This window comes from Chiloscyllium plagiosum, unplaced genomic scaffold (genome assembly GCF_037043375.1).
Source record: "Chiloscyllium plagiosum isolate Xiang-an unplaced genomic scaffold, Cpla_swu_hap1 HiC_scaffold_41, whole genome shotgun sequence".
In the NCBI taxonomy this organism is placed as follows: Eukaryota; Metazoa; Chordata; class Chondrichthyes; order Orectolobiformes; family Hemiscylliidae; genus Chiloscyllium; species Chiloscyllium plagiosum.
Genome location: NW_028270179.1, coordinates 29,904,053 through 29,918,674, shown reverse-complemented (window position 1 = coordinate 29,918,674; position 14,622 = coordinate 29,904,053). Strand labels below are relative to the sequence as shown.

Below are 14,622 nucleotides of genomic sequence, written 5' to 3'. Positions count from 1 at the left end.
CATAATAAAAAACTACTCCAGGTATCATCTCAGTAGCAACTCGTAAAGCTGTAACAACACTTCTCTGTATATTGACGATACATTTTACAAAATAAGGCAACATTCCAGCGCTCCACTTCGTCAAGTGATAATAGGCAACAATGGGTTGAATGTTGTCTTCTTAACCCACTGTCACTGGCAGATGGGAACACAATTGATTCCCTGTGTTCCCAAACAGCAATCTGAATGCTCTGAATAATGTTTCAAGGTTATGAAAGAATTTAATAACACACTAATTAAAACGTGGAGCAGCATTACACAGAGACAATGTGTACTGAATATCGTTGCCCGGCGTTCTGGTCTGCAACAATTCCCCGAAGAAGTCATTTTATGCAGCTGGGGCATTATTTTATCCCTGTCTCCTTGTATAAACTGAGTGGACCAGTTAGAAATATACAGTCTTCTGACACTGTTTCTGTAAGCAAGGAAGAAAGATGAAAAAGTTTCAAAGATTTATGGTCCATCCCATAGCAACCCTCAACATTTCGGTCAGACTGTGTAAATGTTCCCTTTCATTGTGATATGAAACGTGATACAAGGAAGGTGTTAACTGAAACTGTTTGTTTAGAGACTGTTATTAATGCAAGTCTCCACAGATTCTAATTAAGCCAGTGGAGGCTTTATATCTGAAAATGATAAATGAGCTCCGTTCGATGTCTAATCAAATAGTATGAGAGGAAGCATCACCCACAGCACTAATAGGATTCAGCAACTCCGGAGAAATTTAGAGAAGAGATCAGAATCTGAGAACATTCAACTGGAATTATCAAAAAATGGGTGATAATTTGAGAATGATAGACTGGAATTTTACAGCAATGGACAGGAGTTTAGCGTGGAGAATTTGGTATCTTTCTACGTACTATCATCGGTTGCCATTATCACGTCGGATCGAACTTGTACTATTCATCATTCAATACATTTATTATCCCATCCTGGCTATCGTTGGTGTCCCTCGTAAGTCTCATTGTCCAAATATTGTTTTGATAAACTATGTGTGACTGTTTGATTGTACTTCTCATGCTTCCGCTCCTTGTTACAGTTATTGTTCCTGCTGAGACACTGAGTCCAGAGATTCACCGTGCAAACCACTATTTTATGCATCAGTGAACCTGTTCATTCATTCTCTCCATCTTTGCTTCAGCAGTGCCCGTCATAGGTCTCTCTGTGTTGACATACTCAGTTCCATCTGTGAACCACAATATATTGTATCACTGCCCTTCTTATTTAATGTTGAGAACTTATAGTTCACTGTATTGTGCTTTGGATGCAAGTTTCATTTCCTACCTCTGACTTTATCCCATCTCTGGAAAATTCTGAGATTGAAACGGGCGATTCACAATTAGAACAAAGAATAATGAACAATACAGTCCTTCCATATTAATGCTGTTTCAATTACAAGATGTGTATCACTCTATTTCCTTCCTATCCATGTATTTGTCCAGATACCTCTTGAATGCTGATCTTTGTTTTCTTGCTTCCCCTACTTCCTCTGGCAGTGCATTCCAGGCACAACATCTTTTGTGGGAAAAACTTGGCACGCACATCTAACTTAATTGCCCCGCATACCTGTATTTTGAACCTGTGTCCGCAAGTAAATGACCACGCCACCCTGCGAAAAAGCCTCATATTTTCGAATCTATCCATGCTATTCACAATTTTATAAACTTCCATCAGTTTCCCCTTTCAACCACCTGCATTCCAATGTAAGGAAACGCAGCCTGCCCAAACTTTATTCAAACATGTAATCCCCCCAACAAACAACCGTAAAATTATTTTATGTGCCCTCTCCAAAACATTCATGTCCTTCTGGTAATGTGGTGATCAGAACTGTACACAATATTCCAAATGTGCATTTTAAAATTAATGTTTTAAAAAGCTGCAGTTCATTGCTATAATTCATGTCCCTTACATTGTCGCCAACTATGCCAAATGCCTTATTTTTACGATCTTAGCTATTTGCATTCCCAACCTCAGTGATCCGTGGACTTGCCCACACAGATCACCCGGCATTTCTTTTTTTTACTCTACAATTATCACCTGTACATCTCCTAACAAAATGTATCACGTCATACTTTTCCAATTAAATCTTCATCTGCCATTGGTCAGCCCATTTCTTCAAACGCTGTACCTCCTGCTTGATCCGCTAACAATCCTGCTCACTTTTCACATTTCCACCAATTGTTCCATTGTCAAAAATCTAATCTTAACAACAATGTTTTTCTCCAAATCATTTATGTCAAAGATGAACAGCACAGATTCCAGCACTGGCTCTTGTAATGATACCTATAACTGTGGTAATCCCTTTGACCATGAGTTGATTTCCGACACCATGCCCTAACATTTCCTTCTTTTATTTCCAGAAACATCCAGAACATACCTGACTCGCTCATCCAAACTTCTATTTAAAATTTCAGCAGGGAAATATATTCTGATTGATTCGAATAATCTGCAACTGACACTGCCAGCTTCAAATGTGTAGAAATAAATTCTGATTCGAAGCTCCATCCGAACTGACACCAGAAATCCCCTGTTACGATCATTTCTGTGAAAACGTCTCTGCATTGTTATTAGATCCGGCAATACACTAATGTTAATGTTCTTAATGACATCGTCCTGTCTGTCCATTAAATGTCCATCCATCTCTCTCTCTGAAAACCCCAACTCCTGCTAGTTCATCTTTAAACTAATTTCCTTCATGCACGTATTTTATCAAACAATGATCCTCACATATACCACGGTTCCCAATTTAGTCACACAGACTCAGTCGCTTTTTTTTCTCTTGATCTGTCACACAGACACAGACCCATGCGCACACGCATGCGCTCACTCACACACTCATTCTGACACAATCTCAAATGTACACACACCTACACGCACCTTGAACTCGGACAATGGAGATTTGGAGACATCAATTTAGAGGAGAAATTTAGGACTGCAGATGCTGCTGCTGATCAGAGTCAAACAGTGTGGCGCTGAGAAAGCAGAGCTAGTCAAGCAGTATCTGAGGTATAGGAAAATCGATGTATCAGGGACAAGACGTTCCTGATGAAGGGCTTATGCCTGAAATGCCGATTCTCTTGCTCATCAGATACTGCCTGAGGAGTTGTGCTTTTCCAGCGCTACACTCATCGGCATTTGGACTTAACTTTATAGGAGCTGAAAATGTGTTGCTAGAAAAGCGCAGCAGGTCAGGCAGCATCCAAGGAGCAGGAGAATCGACGTTTCGGGCATAAGCCCTGCTTCAGGAATGAGGAAAGTGTGCCCAGCAGGCTAAGATAAAAGGTCGGGAGGAGGGACTTGCGGAGGGGCATTGGAAATGCGATAGGTTGAAGGAGGTCAAGTTGAGGGTGATAGGCCGGAGTGGGGGTGTGGGCGGAGAGGTCAGGAAGAAGATTGTAGGTTAGGAAGGCGGTGCTGAGTTCGAGGGTTTGACTGAGAGAAGGAGGGGGGAGGGTAAATGAGGAAACTGGAGAAATCTGAGTTTACCCCTTGTGGTTGGAGGGTTCCTAGGCGTAAGATGAGGCGCTCTTCCTCCAACCGTCCTGTTGCTATGGTCTGGCGATGGAGGAGTCCAAGGACCTGCATGTCCTTGGTGGAGTGGGAGGGTGAGTTGAAGTGTTGACCCACGGGGTGGTTGGGTTGGTTGGTCCGTGTGTCACAGAGGTGTTCTCTGAACTGTTCCGCAAGGAGGCGGCCTGGCTCCCCAATATAGAGGAGGCCACATCGGGTGCAGCGGATACAATAAATGATGTGTGTGGAGGTGCAGGTGAATTTGTGGCGGATATGGAAGTATCCCTTGGGGCCTTGGAGGGAAGTAAGGGGGGGCGTTTGGGCGCAAGTTTTGCATTTCTTGCGGTTGCAGGGGAAGGTGCCGGGAGTGGAGGTTGGATTGGTGTGGGGTGTGGACCTGACGAGGGAGTCACGGAGGGAGTGGTCTTTTCGGAACGCTGATAGGGGAGGGGAGGGAAATATATCCCTGGTGGTGGGGTCCGTTTGGAGGTGGCGGAAATGACGGCGGATGATCCGCTGGACATGGAGGTTGGTGGGGTGGTAGGTGAGGACCAGTGGCGTTATGTCCTGGTGATGGATGGAGAGGCGGGGCTCAAGGGCGGAGGAGCGGGAAGTAGAAGAGATGCGGTGGAGGGCATAGTCGACCATTTCTGGGGGGAAATTGCGGTCCTTGTAGAAGAAGGCCATCTGGGTTGTACGGATTTGGGATTGGTACACCTGGGAGCAGAGACATTAACCACCTCAACTTCTCCACAGCTCTCACCCACTCCAACCTCTCACCCTCGGAAGCCCTCCACTCCCTCCGTACCAAACCCAACCTCACTATCAAACCAGCAGACAAGGGAGGTGCGGTAGTAGTTTAGCGCACCGACCTTTATACCAGCTCGCAGACACCTCCTTCTACTGCCCCCTTGACCATGACCCCACCTCGCACCACCAAACCATCAGCTCCCAGACCATCCATAACCTCATCACCTCAGGGGATCTCCCATCCACCGCCTCCAACCTCATAGTCCCACAACCCCGCACCGCCCGTTTCTACCTCCTGCACAAAATCCACAAAGCTGACTGCCCCGGCCGACCCGTTGTCTCAGCCTGTTCCTGCCCCACCGAACTCATCTCTGCATACCACAACACGGTCCTGTCCCCCTTAGTCCAAGATCTCCCGACCTACGTTCGGGACACCACCCACTCCCTCCACCTCCTCCATGATTTTCGCTTCCCCATTCCCCAACGCCTTATCTTCACCATGGACATCAAATCCGTGTACACGTCCATCCCCATCACGAAGTACTCAAAGCTCTCCGCTTCTTCCTTTCCCGCCGTACCAACTAGTACCCTTCCACTGACACCCTCCTTCGACTGACTGCACTGGTTCTCACCCTGAACAACTTCTCTTTCCAATCCTCCCTCTTCCTCCAAACCAAAGGAGCAGCCATGGGCTCCCGCATGGGCCCCAGCTATGCCTGCCTTTTCGTAGGATATGTGGAACAGTCCATCTTCCGCAGCTACCCTGGCACCACCCCCTACCTAATCCTCCGCGATATCAATGACTGTATCGGCGCTGCCTCGTGCTCCCACGAGGAAGTTGAACAGTTTAACCTCTTTACCAACACCTTCAACCCCGACCTGAAATTCACCTGGACCGTCTCAGACTCCTCCCTCCCCTTCCTAGACCTTTCCATTTCTATTTCGGGCGACGGAATCAACAGGGACATTTACTATAAACCGACCGACTCCCACAGCTACCTAGACTACACCTCCTCCCACCCTGCCCCCCGTAAAAATGTCATCCCATATTCCCAATTCCTTCGTCTCCGCCGCATCAGCTCCCAGGAGAACCAGTTCCAAATACGTACAACCCAGATGACCTCCTTCTTCAAGGACCACAATTTCCCCCCAGACGTGGTCGATGATGCCCTCCACCGCATCTCTTCCACTTCCCGCTCCTCCGCCCTTTAGCCCCGCCCCTCCAACCGCCATCAGGACAGAACCCCACTGGTACTCACCTACCATCCCACCAACCTCCATGTCCAGCGGATCATCTGCCATCATTTCTACCACCTCCAAACGGACCCCACCACGAGGGATATATTTTCCTCCCCTCCCCTATCAGCGTTCCGAAAAGACGACTCCCTCCGTGACTCCCTCGTCAGGTCCACACCTCCCACCAACCCAACATCCAATCCCCGCACCTTCCCCTGCAAACGCAAGAAATGCAAAACTTGTACCCACACCTCCCCCCTTACTTCCCTCCAAGGCCCCAAGGGATACTTCCATTTCCGCCACAAATTCATCTGCACCTCAACACACATCAACTATTGCATCTGCTGCACCCGATGTGGCCTCCTCTATATTGGGGAGACTGGCCGCCTACTTGTGGAACGGTTCAGCGAACACCTCTGGGACACCTGGACCAACCAACCAAACCACCCCGTGGCTCAACACTTCAACTCCCCCTCCCACTCCAACAGGACATGCAGGTCCTTGGACTTCTCCATCGCCAGACCATAGCAACACGACGGTTGGAGGAAGAGCACCTCATCTTCCGCCTAGAAACCCTCCAACCACAAGGGATGAACTCAGATTTCTCCAGTATCTAGATTAGATTACTTACAGTGTGGAAACAGGCCCTTCGGCCCAACAAGTCCACACCGACCCGCCGAAGCGCAACCCACCCATACCCCTACATTTACCCCTTTAACCCAACACTACGGGCAATTTAGCATGGCCAATTCACCTGACCCGCACATCTTTGGACTGTGGGAGGAAACCGGAGCACCCGGAGGAAACCCACGCAGACACGGGGAGAATGTGCAAACTCCACACAGTCAGTCGCCTGAGTCGGGAATTGAACCCGGGTCTACAGGCGCTGTGAGGCAGCAGTGCTAACCACTGGGCCACCGTGCCGCCCATATCCTCATTTCCCCTCCCCCCACGTTGTCTCAGTCAAGTCCCTCGAACTCAGTACCGCCTTCCTAACCTGCAATCTTCTTCCTGACCTCTCCGCACCCACCCCATCCGGCCTATCACCCTCACCTTGACCTCCTTCCACCTATCGCATTTCCAACGCCCCTCCCCCAAGTCCCTCCTCCCTACCTTTTATCTTAGCCTGCTAGGCACACTTTCCTCATTCCTGAAGCAGGGCTTATGCCCGAAACGTCTATTCTCCTCCTCCTTGGATGCTGCCTGACCTGCTGCGCTTTTCCAGCAACACATTTTCAGCTCTGATCTCCAGCATCTGCAGTCCTCACTTTCTCGTCCGATAAGTTGAAAGGAGCCACGTTTAGTTTCACTTACAGCATAGGATGCAACTTTCCCCATGATATGCTGTTATGTACTGCTTGTAGTACCAATATGCAGGCTTTTTTTAATGCTCGCCATACCGGTCAGATAGTTCAGCTTTCTGAACAATAAACTGGCATAGTCCGTGCAGCACTCCATATTGGCCTGTCGTCTTGTACCTCTTTACTGTGTCTGGGTTGGTCCAGATTCAGATGTTGAGAGAGTGAAGATCTTGCGATGCCTTTATTCAATGTTCTCATTCTTGTGATTTGGACCGTCTCAGGTCTGAATCCTTCAGTTAGTAGCACTCCTCTTGTCTTTTTTCCCTATTTCTACCATATGTTCTCAGGAAAGTAAGTATCTGTTTCCATTTTTAATACGAATCTTCCAGTCCCTCTGTACCTTTTCCGGCCTTGTTGTATTGCTCTTTAGATTATCAAGTACCGGCCTTGTGAACCGCAGAAACAAAAAAATGGTACGTTTCGGGCTGCTGTTTACTTTCTGCTGTATCCCTTGTGGTGCTGTATGTTGGACAAGGAGTTCATCAGGTTTGACTCACGTCTCTGAAACGTTGTCTGTGTCTGTGCACTCAGTGCCAATGTGTGCCGCACTGAGCAGACCATGCGTTCAGTGCCGGACAGAACAAAACATCTAACTTGCAGCTGAGGGGATTTGACTGGCTCCTGTTATTGAACATTTAGAGGAGTTGCTGGAGGTGGTTTTCTGGATGTTGTTCTGTGACATGTCTCAGACATTCAGGGAGACCTGAGGATTTCGTGCTCCAACTCTTGATGGAGCATGAGAACTGTAGTGCATCATCAAGGTCTGTAACATGAGCAACAAATGGAGCCGAGTCTGCAGGGAGTGGAAACTCTGAAAACGCAGTGTCATAAACTCATAGTGATGTGCAGCAGCGAAACAGCTACTTTGATATAACTCATCCAAGTCGAATAGACATTATGCATTAATCTAGTCCCATTTGCCAGAATGTGGACCATATCGCTCTAAGCACTTAGTATTTAACTACTCATCCAGATGTCTTTTGAATATTGCACTTGTACCAACCTCCTGCACTTGCTCTGGCAGCTCATGTTGTACACGCACCATCCTCTGCCTGAAACATTTGATCTTACATTCTTCTCGCATGCTTTCCTTATCACCTTAAGCCTGTGCCTCCTAGTTTTGGGCTCGCCCAATCTTGGAAAAGAACATTGACTATCAGGTGTATCCATGCCCCGCATGATTATCTTAGCTTATTTCAGGTTATTACTCAGCCTCCGATGCTCCAGGTAAAGCAGCCCCAACATATTCAACCAGTCCCTACAGCACAAATTCTCGAACACTGGGAACATGCTTGTGAATCTTATTGGCACCATTTCATGTTTCATGCCATTTTTCCAATAGTAGGGAGATGAGAAATAAATGCTGTAATCCAAAAGTGGGCTAACCAATGCCTTGCATGGCCACGACATGATTTCCTTACTCCAAGACTCAGTGCAGTGACCAAAAAAGGTCAATCGAAAAGAACACCTTCTTCACTATCCTGTCTGCCTATGCTACTTATTTCAAGCATTAGAGAATCTAATCTAATCTCAACTAATGTAATCTACTCTAATCTAATGTTGCGATGTGCCCATGCATGGCACGTCATATGGTGAACACCCCCAGCCCTAAAAGTCGCCATAGCCTCTTCATTCAGAAGCAGTCAGCCATTATCAACGGCTTCTGAACTTGTACTCCAAGGTCTCTTGGTTCGGCAAAACTCTCTTGATTCTGTACATACGTCCAGCCTTGATTTGCCAGACCAAAATACAGGAACTTACATTTATTAAAGTTAATCTGAATCTGGTACTCCTTGGCCCAACGACCCAGTTACTTAAGGCCTCATCGGACTCGGAGATAACATTCATCGTTGCTCCTTAAACCATCACTTATGGTGTCATTTGCAAACTCACTAACGATCGACTTCCTATATTCCTTTCCGACTTATTCATATAAATCACAAAAGATGAACATTAAACGAATTATTCTGGCGCACCACTGGTCACAAAACGTAGGCCTTCACGACACTCTCTGACTACTACCTTCAATCCAATTTTCTATCCAAATATCTTTTTATCGCTGTATTCCATGCAATGTTACTGTACTTAACAGTCTACCATGACGAACCCTGTTGAACGCCCTACTAAAATCTGAAAATGCAATGACCACAGGTGTGTGCGTGTGTGTGTGCGTGCGTGTGTTTTGGAGTGTGGGTGAGATAGGGAAGTAATTTGATGTATCCATTCAAGGATTTCCAAGAACACCTTCCCAACCTCCACTTAACCCAAGAGCAGTGTGTGAGGGAACCCTGATTTATCAAGGAGCTGGTCAGAGCGGTGTCACCTCCTGCAACACGACTTGCAGCTTCACACCAGGGGGAGGATGGTGCGAGAGTCACAGTTTCATTCAGCTTCGAATATCCGGAAATTGCACGGCAGGTATGGGTAACATATCAATCATCTTCCATGATGCTTACATCAATGTTGGAGGATATATATTGCAGATTAGGGGAATACAATGCGTTCTCTCTCAGCAGGGAGCTACCCAGTGTATGCTTGTTTTCCCAGTATAGCGGTACTCATGAACATATACATGGAACTGCATGGTCCACATGTCATCGCAGTGAAGTAGAAGGACTGAAGGATCTCTCAGTGATTATCACTGCTGTCTCACAGCACCAGGATCCCAGGTTCGATTCCAGCTCCGGTTTGCTCCCACAGTCCACCGATGTGCAGGTCAGGTCAATTGGCCATGCTGAATTGTCCATAGTGTTAGGTGCAACAGTCAGAGGGAAATGGGTCTCAGTGGGTGACTCTTGGAGGGGGGGCGGTCAATGTGGACTTGTTGGGACGAAGGGCATGTTTTCACGCTGTAGAGAATCTAATCTAATATAATAGAATCTAATGTTGCAATGGGCCCATGCATGGCACGTCGTGTTGGTGAATACCCACAGTCCGAAAAACAGCCAGAGCCTCTTCATTTAGAAGCAGTCAGCCATTCCCTTCACGTGCAAGGAAAAAATGGCCTTTCAGATTGACGTCATGTCCTTAATACGGGGCTTGAAACACCCCCCTGCTCATCACGTGCCACTGAGAGAAATGGGACAACTGAGAACATGACAGAGCAGTCCATCAGATTTAGCAAAACTTCCGAAGACTGAACGGGTAAGATTGAATCTTCCAGTTCATACTGTATCACGAATGCTGCCTTCTCTCTCCCTTTCACTCACATATTGCCTCACATTCGTCCTGAAAATAAAATGACATGGGATATGTCATGTTATATTCGATCTTCCAAACTTTTACCCGCTGTTTTCACCTCCAAGTATTCATTTGGACACTCTGCACCTTCTCTGAATGATATAATTGTCTGTTTACCTTAACGTCATCGCCTAACATAGTTACAGTGCATTTATGCTAAATCATTGATCCCGATTTAAACAGCTGAACACCCAGTACTGCTTACTGTGTGACTCGACATGATATGTTCTGTCAAATTGATCAAGGATGATTTATTTCGAGTTTCTGATTGCTGTTTGGTACCTATTCCTACCGCATTCTCATGTCACACATTCAAGTTTCTTATCGACATTCCTGATTTGAATGAGGATGGACAAGGCATGCTTCGTAAATTGCTGATGAAACGAAAGTAGATGATACCATCGAAAGTTCGGACGGTCATCAGAAATTACAGCAGGATCTTGATCAGCTGGGGAAGTCTGCCGAGTAATGCAAAATGGAGTTTCATGTAGATAAGTGTGAGGTGTTGTGTTTTGGCACCACAAATAAAGGTAGGAATTTTATGGTCAATGTTCGGACCTGAAGGAGTGTACCAGAATAGTGGGGCCATGGAGTTCAGGTTCACAGTTCTCTTAAAGTGGCGTCACAGATCGTTAGGGCAGTGAGGACGGCCTTTGGTACACTGGCCTTCATCGATCAGGGCACTGAGTACAGAAGTTGCACAATTATGTCAGAGCTAAAAAAATACGTTAATGAGGCCGAACTTGGAGTATAAGTGTTCAGGTTGGGCCACCTTTCTGTCGAAAGGATTTTTTAAACTGGAAAAAATACAGAAGAAATTTGCAATGATATTGCCAGAACTCAACGCTCTCATTTGAAGTCAGAGTTTGGATAAACTCGGACATTTTCCCATATTTTGTTGGAGACTGTGTGAGGTCCTCATAGAAGTGTATCAGGTCATGAGGGGATGGATAGACTGAATGCACTCATCATTTTTCACAGCATTGGGAACAGATGGTGAGTGGGCATAAGTTTAAGTTTAGACGGGAAAGAGTAAAATGGAATCTGAGGCGCAATTGTTTTGCAAAGAGTGTGCTTCGCATATGGAATGAACACAAATCCACGAGGTAAGATTTTATTTCACATATCTTTCTAGATTGCTCTCTGCTCTCTCGCATTCAGCTCCGCCCCGAGTCAAGTGGACCCCTCTGACACCTGTCTTTCAATTAGTCTTATTTGTGAACTTGAACTCGATATTGAGTCCAGAGTGTTGCAAAGTCTCTGAGCAGAATATGGGGTGTTTCTTTTCCAAATGATGGTGAGCTTCGCTGAAGCACTGGACTAAGCCTGAGAAAGATGATGGACGGGGAAGAGGTTCGTGTGTGCAAGTGTAAGACAGCTGGAAGCTCTGGTTCACTTTTGCGGGTAGAACTTTGGCGCTCTATGAAGTAGCCATGCAGTCTTGTGAACTGATCATCGGAGGAAAATGTTAGTTTTTTTTCCAGAACCAAGGGGTTAAACTTAAACGATAATTGGGGAGAAATCCCAAAGAGAGAGAAGAACAGTTGGACGGAAAAAGGAGTGGAACAATCTATGGAGCGCTCTTCAACTGATGGTATTAGTCACTGGCCAAAAGTCAGTGAATTGACCAAAAGACATGATTCTCAAGAAAGAAATCACGTTGCAGGGAGAAGGACACATTGTTTCGAAGTACATTCAGGCCAGTTAATGGGGTGAACTTTATTGTCTGTGTTTACGTTTCTTCAGGACAGAATGGCCACAACAACTTAGACTGAAAGACAGGAATTTCCAACCTCCGTTTGTCTGGAAGGAACTGGTTGAACCGGTGAGAACCGTTAAAAACGATTTTCACTTTTCCTGTCAGGAAATGTAAAGACGTAACCTTTGTTTACTTACAAGTGATCGAGTGTGTGACCATGTCTTAGAAAATATATGTTCTTATGAATGTTCGTCTCCGTGTTTGGGAAAGGAGAAATTCTTGTATTTATGTCACATCTCTAAAGTAATTCAGACATTGTGCTGTGTTATGACAGCTCCAATAATTTCAATAGATCTTTAAATACAGTGAGCCATTTGAAATCTGACTCTGTCCACAATAAAACTGATAACTTTACCTCCAGGATGATGCATAATTTCTTTGTTTACCTTCTTTACAGTTTCCAGAGTGACAATCTTCATCCTGCTTCATAAAGATTGTGGATTGTCTCCCTGTGTCAGTCGTTACCTGGGGGCCATGGCAGTGGCGGATCTACTGGTCATTATCCTCGATCTGATATTGAGACACATTCCCATTGTTTATTGGGAAGGGTTTACTTTCCTGTTGTACATCCATGTGTGTAATATCCACGCCGTACTGCTTTATGCAGCAACTGACTGTTCTGTCTGGTTCACAGTCACTTTCACCTTTGATCGGTTTGTAGCCATTTGTTGCCAGAACCTGAAAAGTAAATATTGCAGTGATAAAACGGCGGCTGTGGTTCTTGGAACAGTGACTGTGCTGAGCTGTTTTAAGAACATTTTCTGGTATTTCATGCTGTCAGGGTTGTATAATCTGGATAACATCCCCTGGTTTTGTCACACAACAAGCAGTGTTCAATCCTCTCGTGTCTGGACTGCAATCGAGTTCCTCCATCACGTCCTAAACCCGGCTCTTCCATTTCTCCTGATTGTACTACTCAATATTTTCACCGTCAGACACATTTTAGTGACCAGCAGAGCCCGCAAGAGACTGCGTGCTCACACAAATGGGGACGGTCAGTGTGACACAGAAATGCGAAATCGACAAAGATCCATAATTTTGCTGTTTGTGATCTCGGGCAATTTCATCTTGTTATGGTCAATGCTGATGGTGTATTCTATATGGAACCGGATGTGGTATTTCGGGTATAGGTCTGTGTTTGTCTATCCATTTGTGCAGGAATTAGGCTTCATGCTGCAGCTTCTCAGTTGCTGCACAAACACAGCGATATATGCTGTGACTCAGAAAAAGTTCAGACAGCAGTTGAAGAATGTGCTGAAGTATCCCTTTATCCAAATTCATAAATCAATCCAATTCACTCATTAATCAATCAATTCAGGATTTTCATATTTCAATTCAATGTTTCAGCAGTGAAGCAGCTTGTCAATATGGTAATAGACTGAGGACAGTACTGGTTTGTCCATCCTTATCCTCTGATAGGTGATTACAGGGGTATATCTCAGCGTTTCTCTCAACTCAGGGGCCAGCCAGACAAGGCACTGCTCTCACCTGACTGTATCCATAACTTCAATGCGTAACTGATTAAAACGTTCATTAAAAAGTGTCAAGCAGTAGAGTTTGTCTTTGCTTTGAAGAAGCTGAGCTGGAGATTCTAACCCATGTCCTTGTCAGCCGAGAAGGGGATGGAACCGGATGGGACACAAGAATTCTGTTTAAGTCATTATGTCCTTGTTTTCACCTCTGTGTTAAACACCCCGTCCTGGCCTCAGCAGAATTCAACTTTCTCTCTGTTCCCCTCCATTCATATCTTTCTCCCATTCTCACAATTTCTCTGATTTCTACTCACTGCACCTCCTATTATGTAATTGCTTTTCACTGTATTTCCCTCTCCCATTCTTCTTCACTGTTCCTTCGTCTTGCTCTCCCTGTACCTTTCAAGTCCTGTCTACCTCCAACTCCCTCTTAGCTTCTGTTGCTGGAGAAAAAGAGTGCGTTTACGTTTGCAATCTGTTGTTTGGGGAACAGAACGGGATGCACATACAGAGTGTGGGGTTTCGGCAAAATGCAATTGCTCGTGGACTCTGTATGTGAGAGCAATGGCTGTGACTTGGTCAAAAGGTGAGCGTCGGACAATATTCCTGTGAATGGAACACATTGTGTGCAACTACTTTTTGTGGCTGAGGAAACAGAATGGTTATGAGTTCACCCAGTGTCTACTGGGTTAGAGTGAAGATGTTTTCAGAGGCGGTTGCTCGGTGAATACAGCAGGAACGTGCTCAAATTAGGGATGCAATTGTTATGGGAAAAATATATATGTGGAACAACTTGGTTTTCGAAGGTGTTCACGGGGATGGTTTTGACAATGGACTGTTCCGTGGGAAAATTATGTGGAAGTGGACAAAGCCTGTTTTTAATGCAACAGGGCAGTGGTGGTCCAGCAGCCAGTTATAAGGGAAAGAAAAGAAGGTGTAGGATCATGAACCCTTGTCAGAGAAACAGTATGGTGGTGGGGCTGACGGATGTTGTCTTTGGAAGTGTGTGGGATGGGCCTACATTCCGTTGCCAGGGGAAAATAATTGGTGTTCGAACACTGTCCTTTGCTGGGGGGCAGAGTGGCTATGTGCACAAAACCGTTGCTTGGAGAAAGGGTTGGGAAAAGGTGGGTGAATAGAATGAGGAATGGTTCACAGGCCTTTGTTAAGGGAACAGATCAGGTACGATTCTCAGGCCATTGCAGACAGGAAAGCAAGGTAGTGAGAGCATAAACATTGCAAAGGATAACAGAGG

At 45.7% G+C, this 14,622-nt stretch overlaps 1 protein-coding gene across 1 annotated transcript; it reads left to right on the top strand.

Moving 5' to 3' along the window:
* The first annotated feature begins 854 nt into the window (after positions 1-854).
* On the top strand, positions 855-13,200 carry LOC148138204 (putative G protein-coupled receptor 139). The gene is made up of 2 exons (XM_087981913.1): positions 855-993; positions 12,293-13,200. The coding sequence occupies exons 1-2, from the start codon at positions 855-857 to the stop codon at positions 13,198-13,200; spliced, it is 1,047 nt and encodes a 348-aa protein (XP_087838039.1).
* The last annotated feature ends 1,422 nt before the right edge of the window (positions 13,201-14,622 follow it).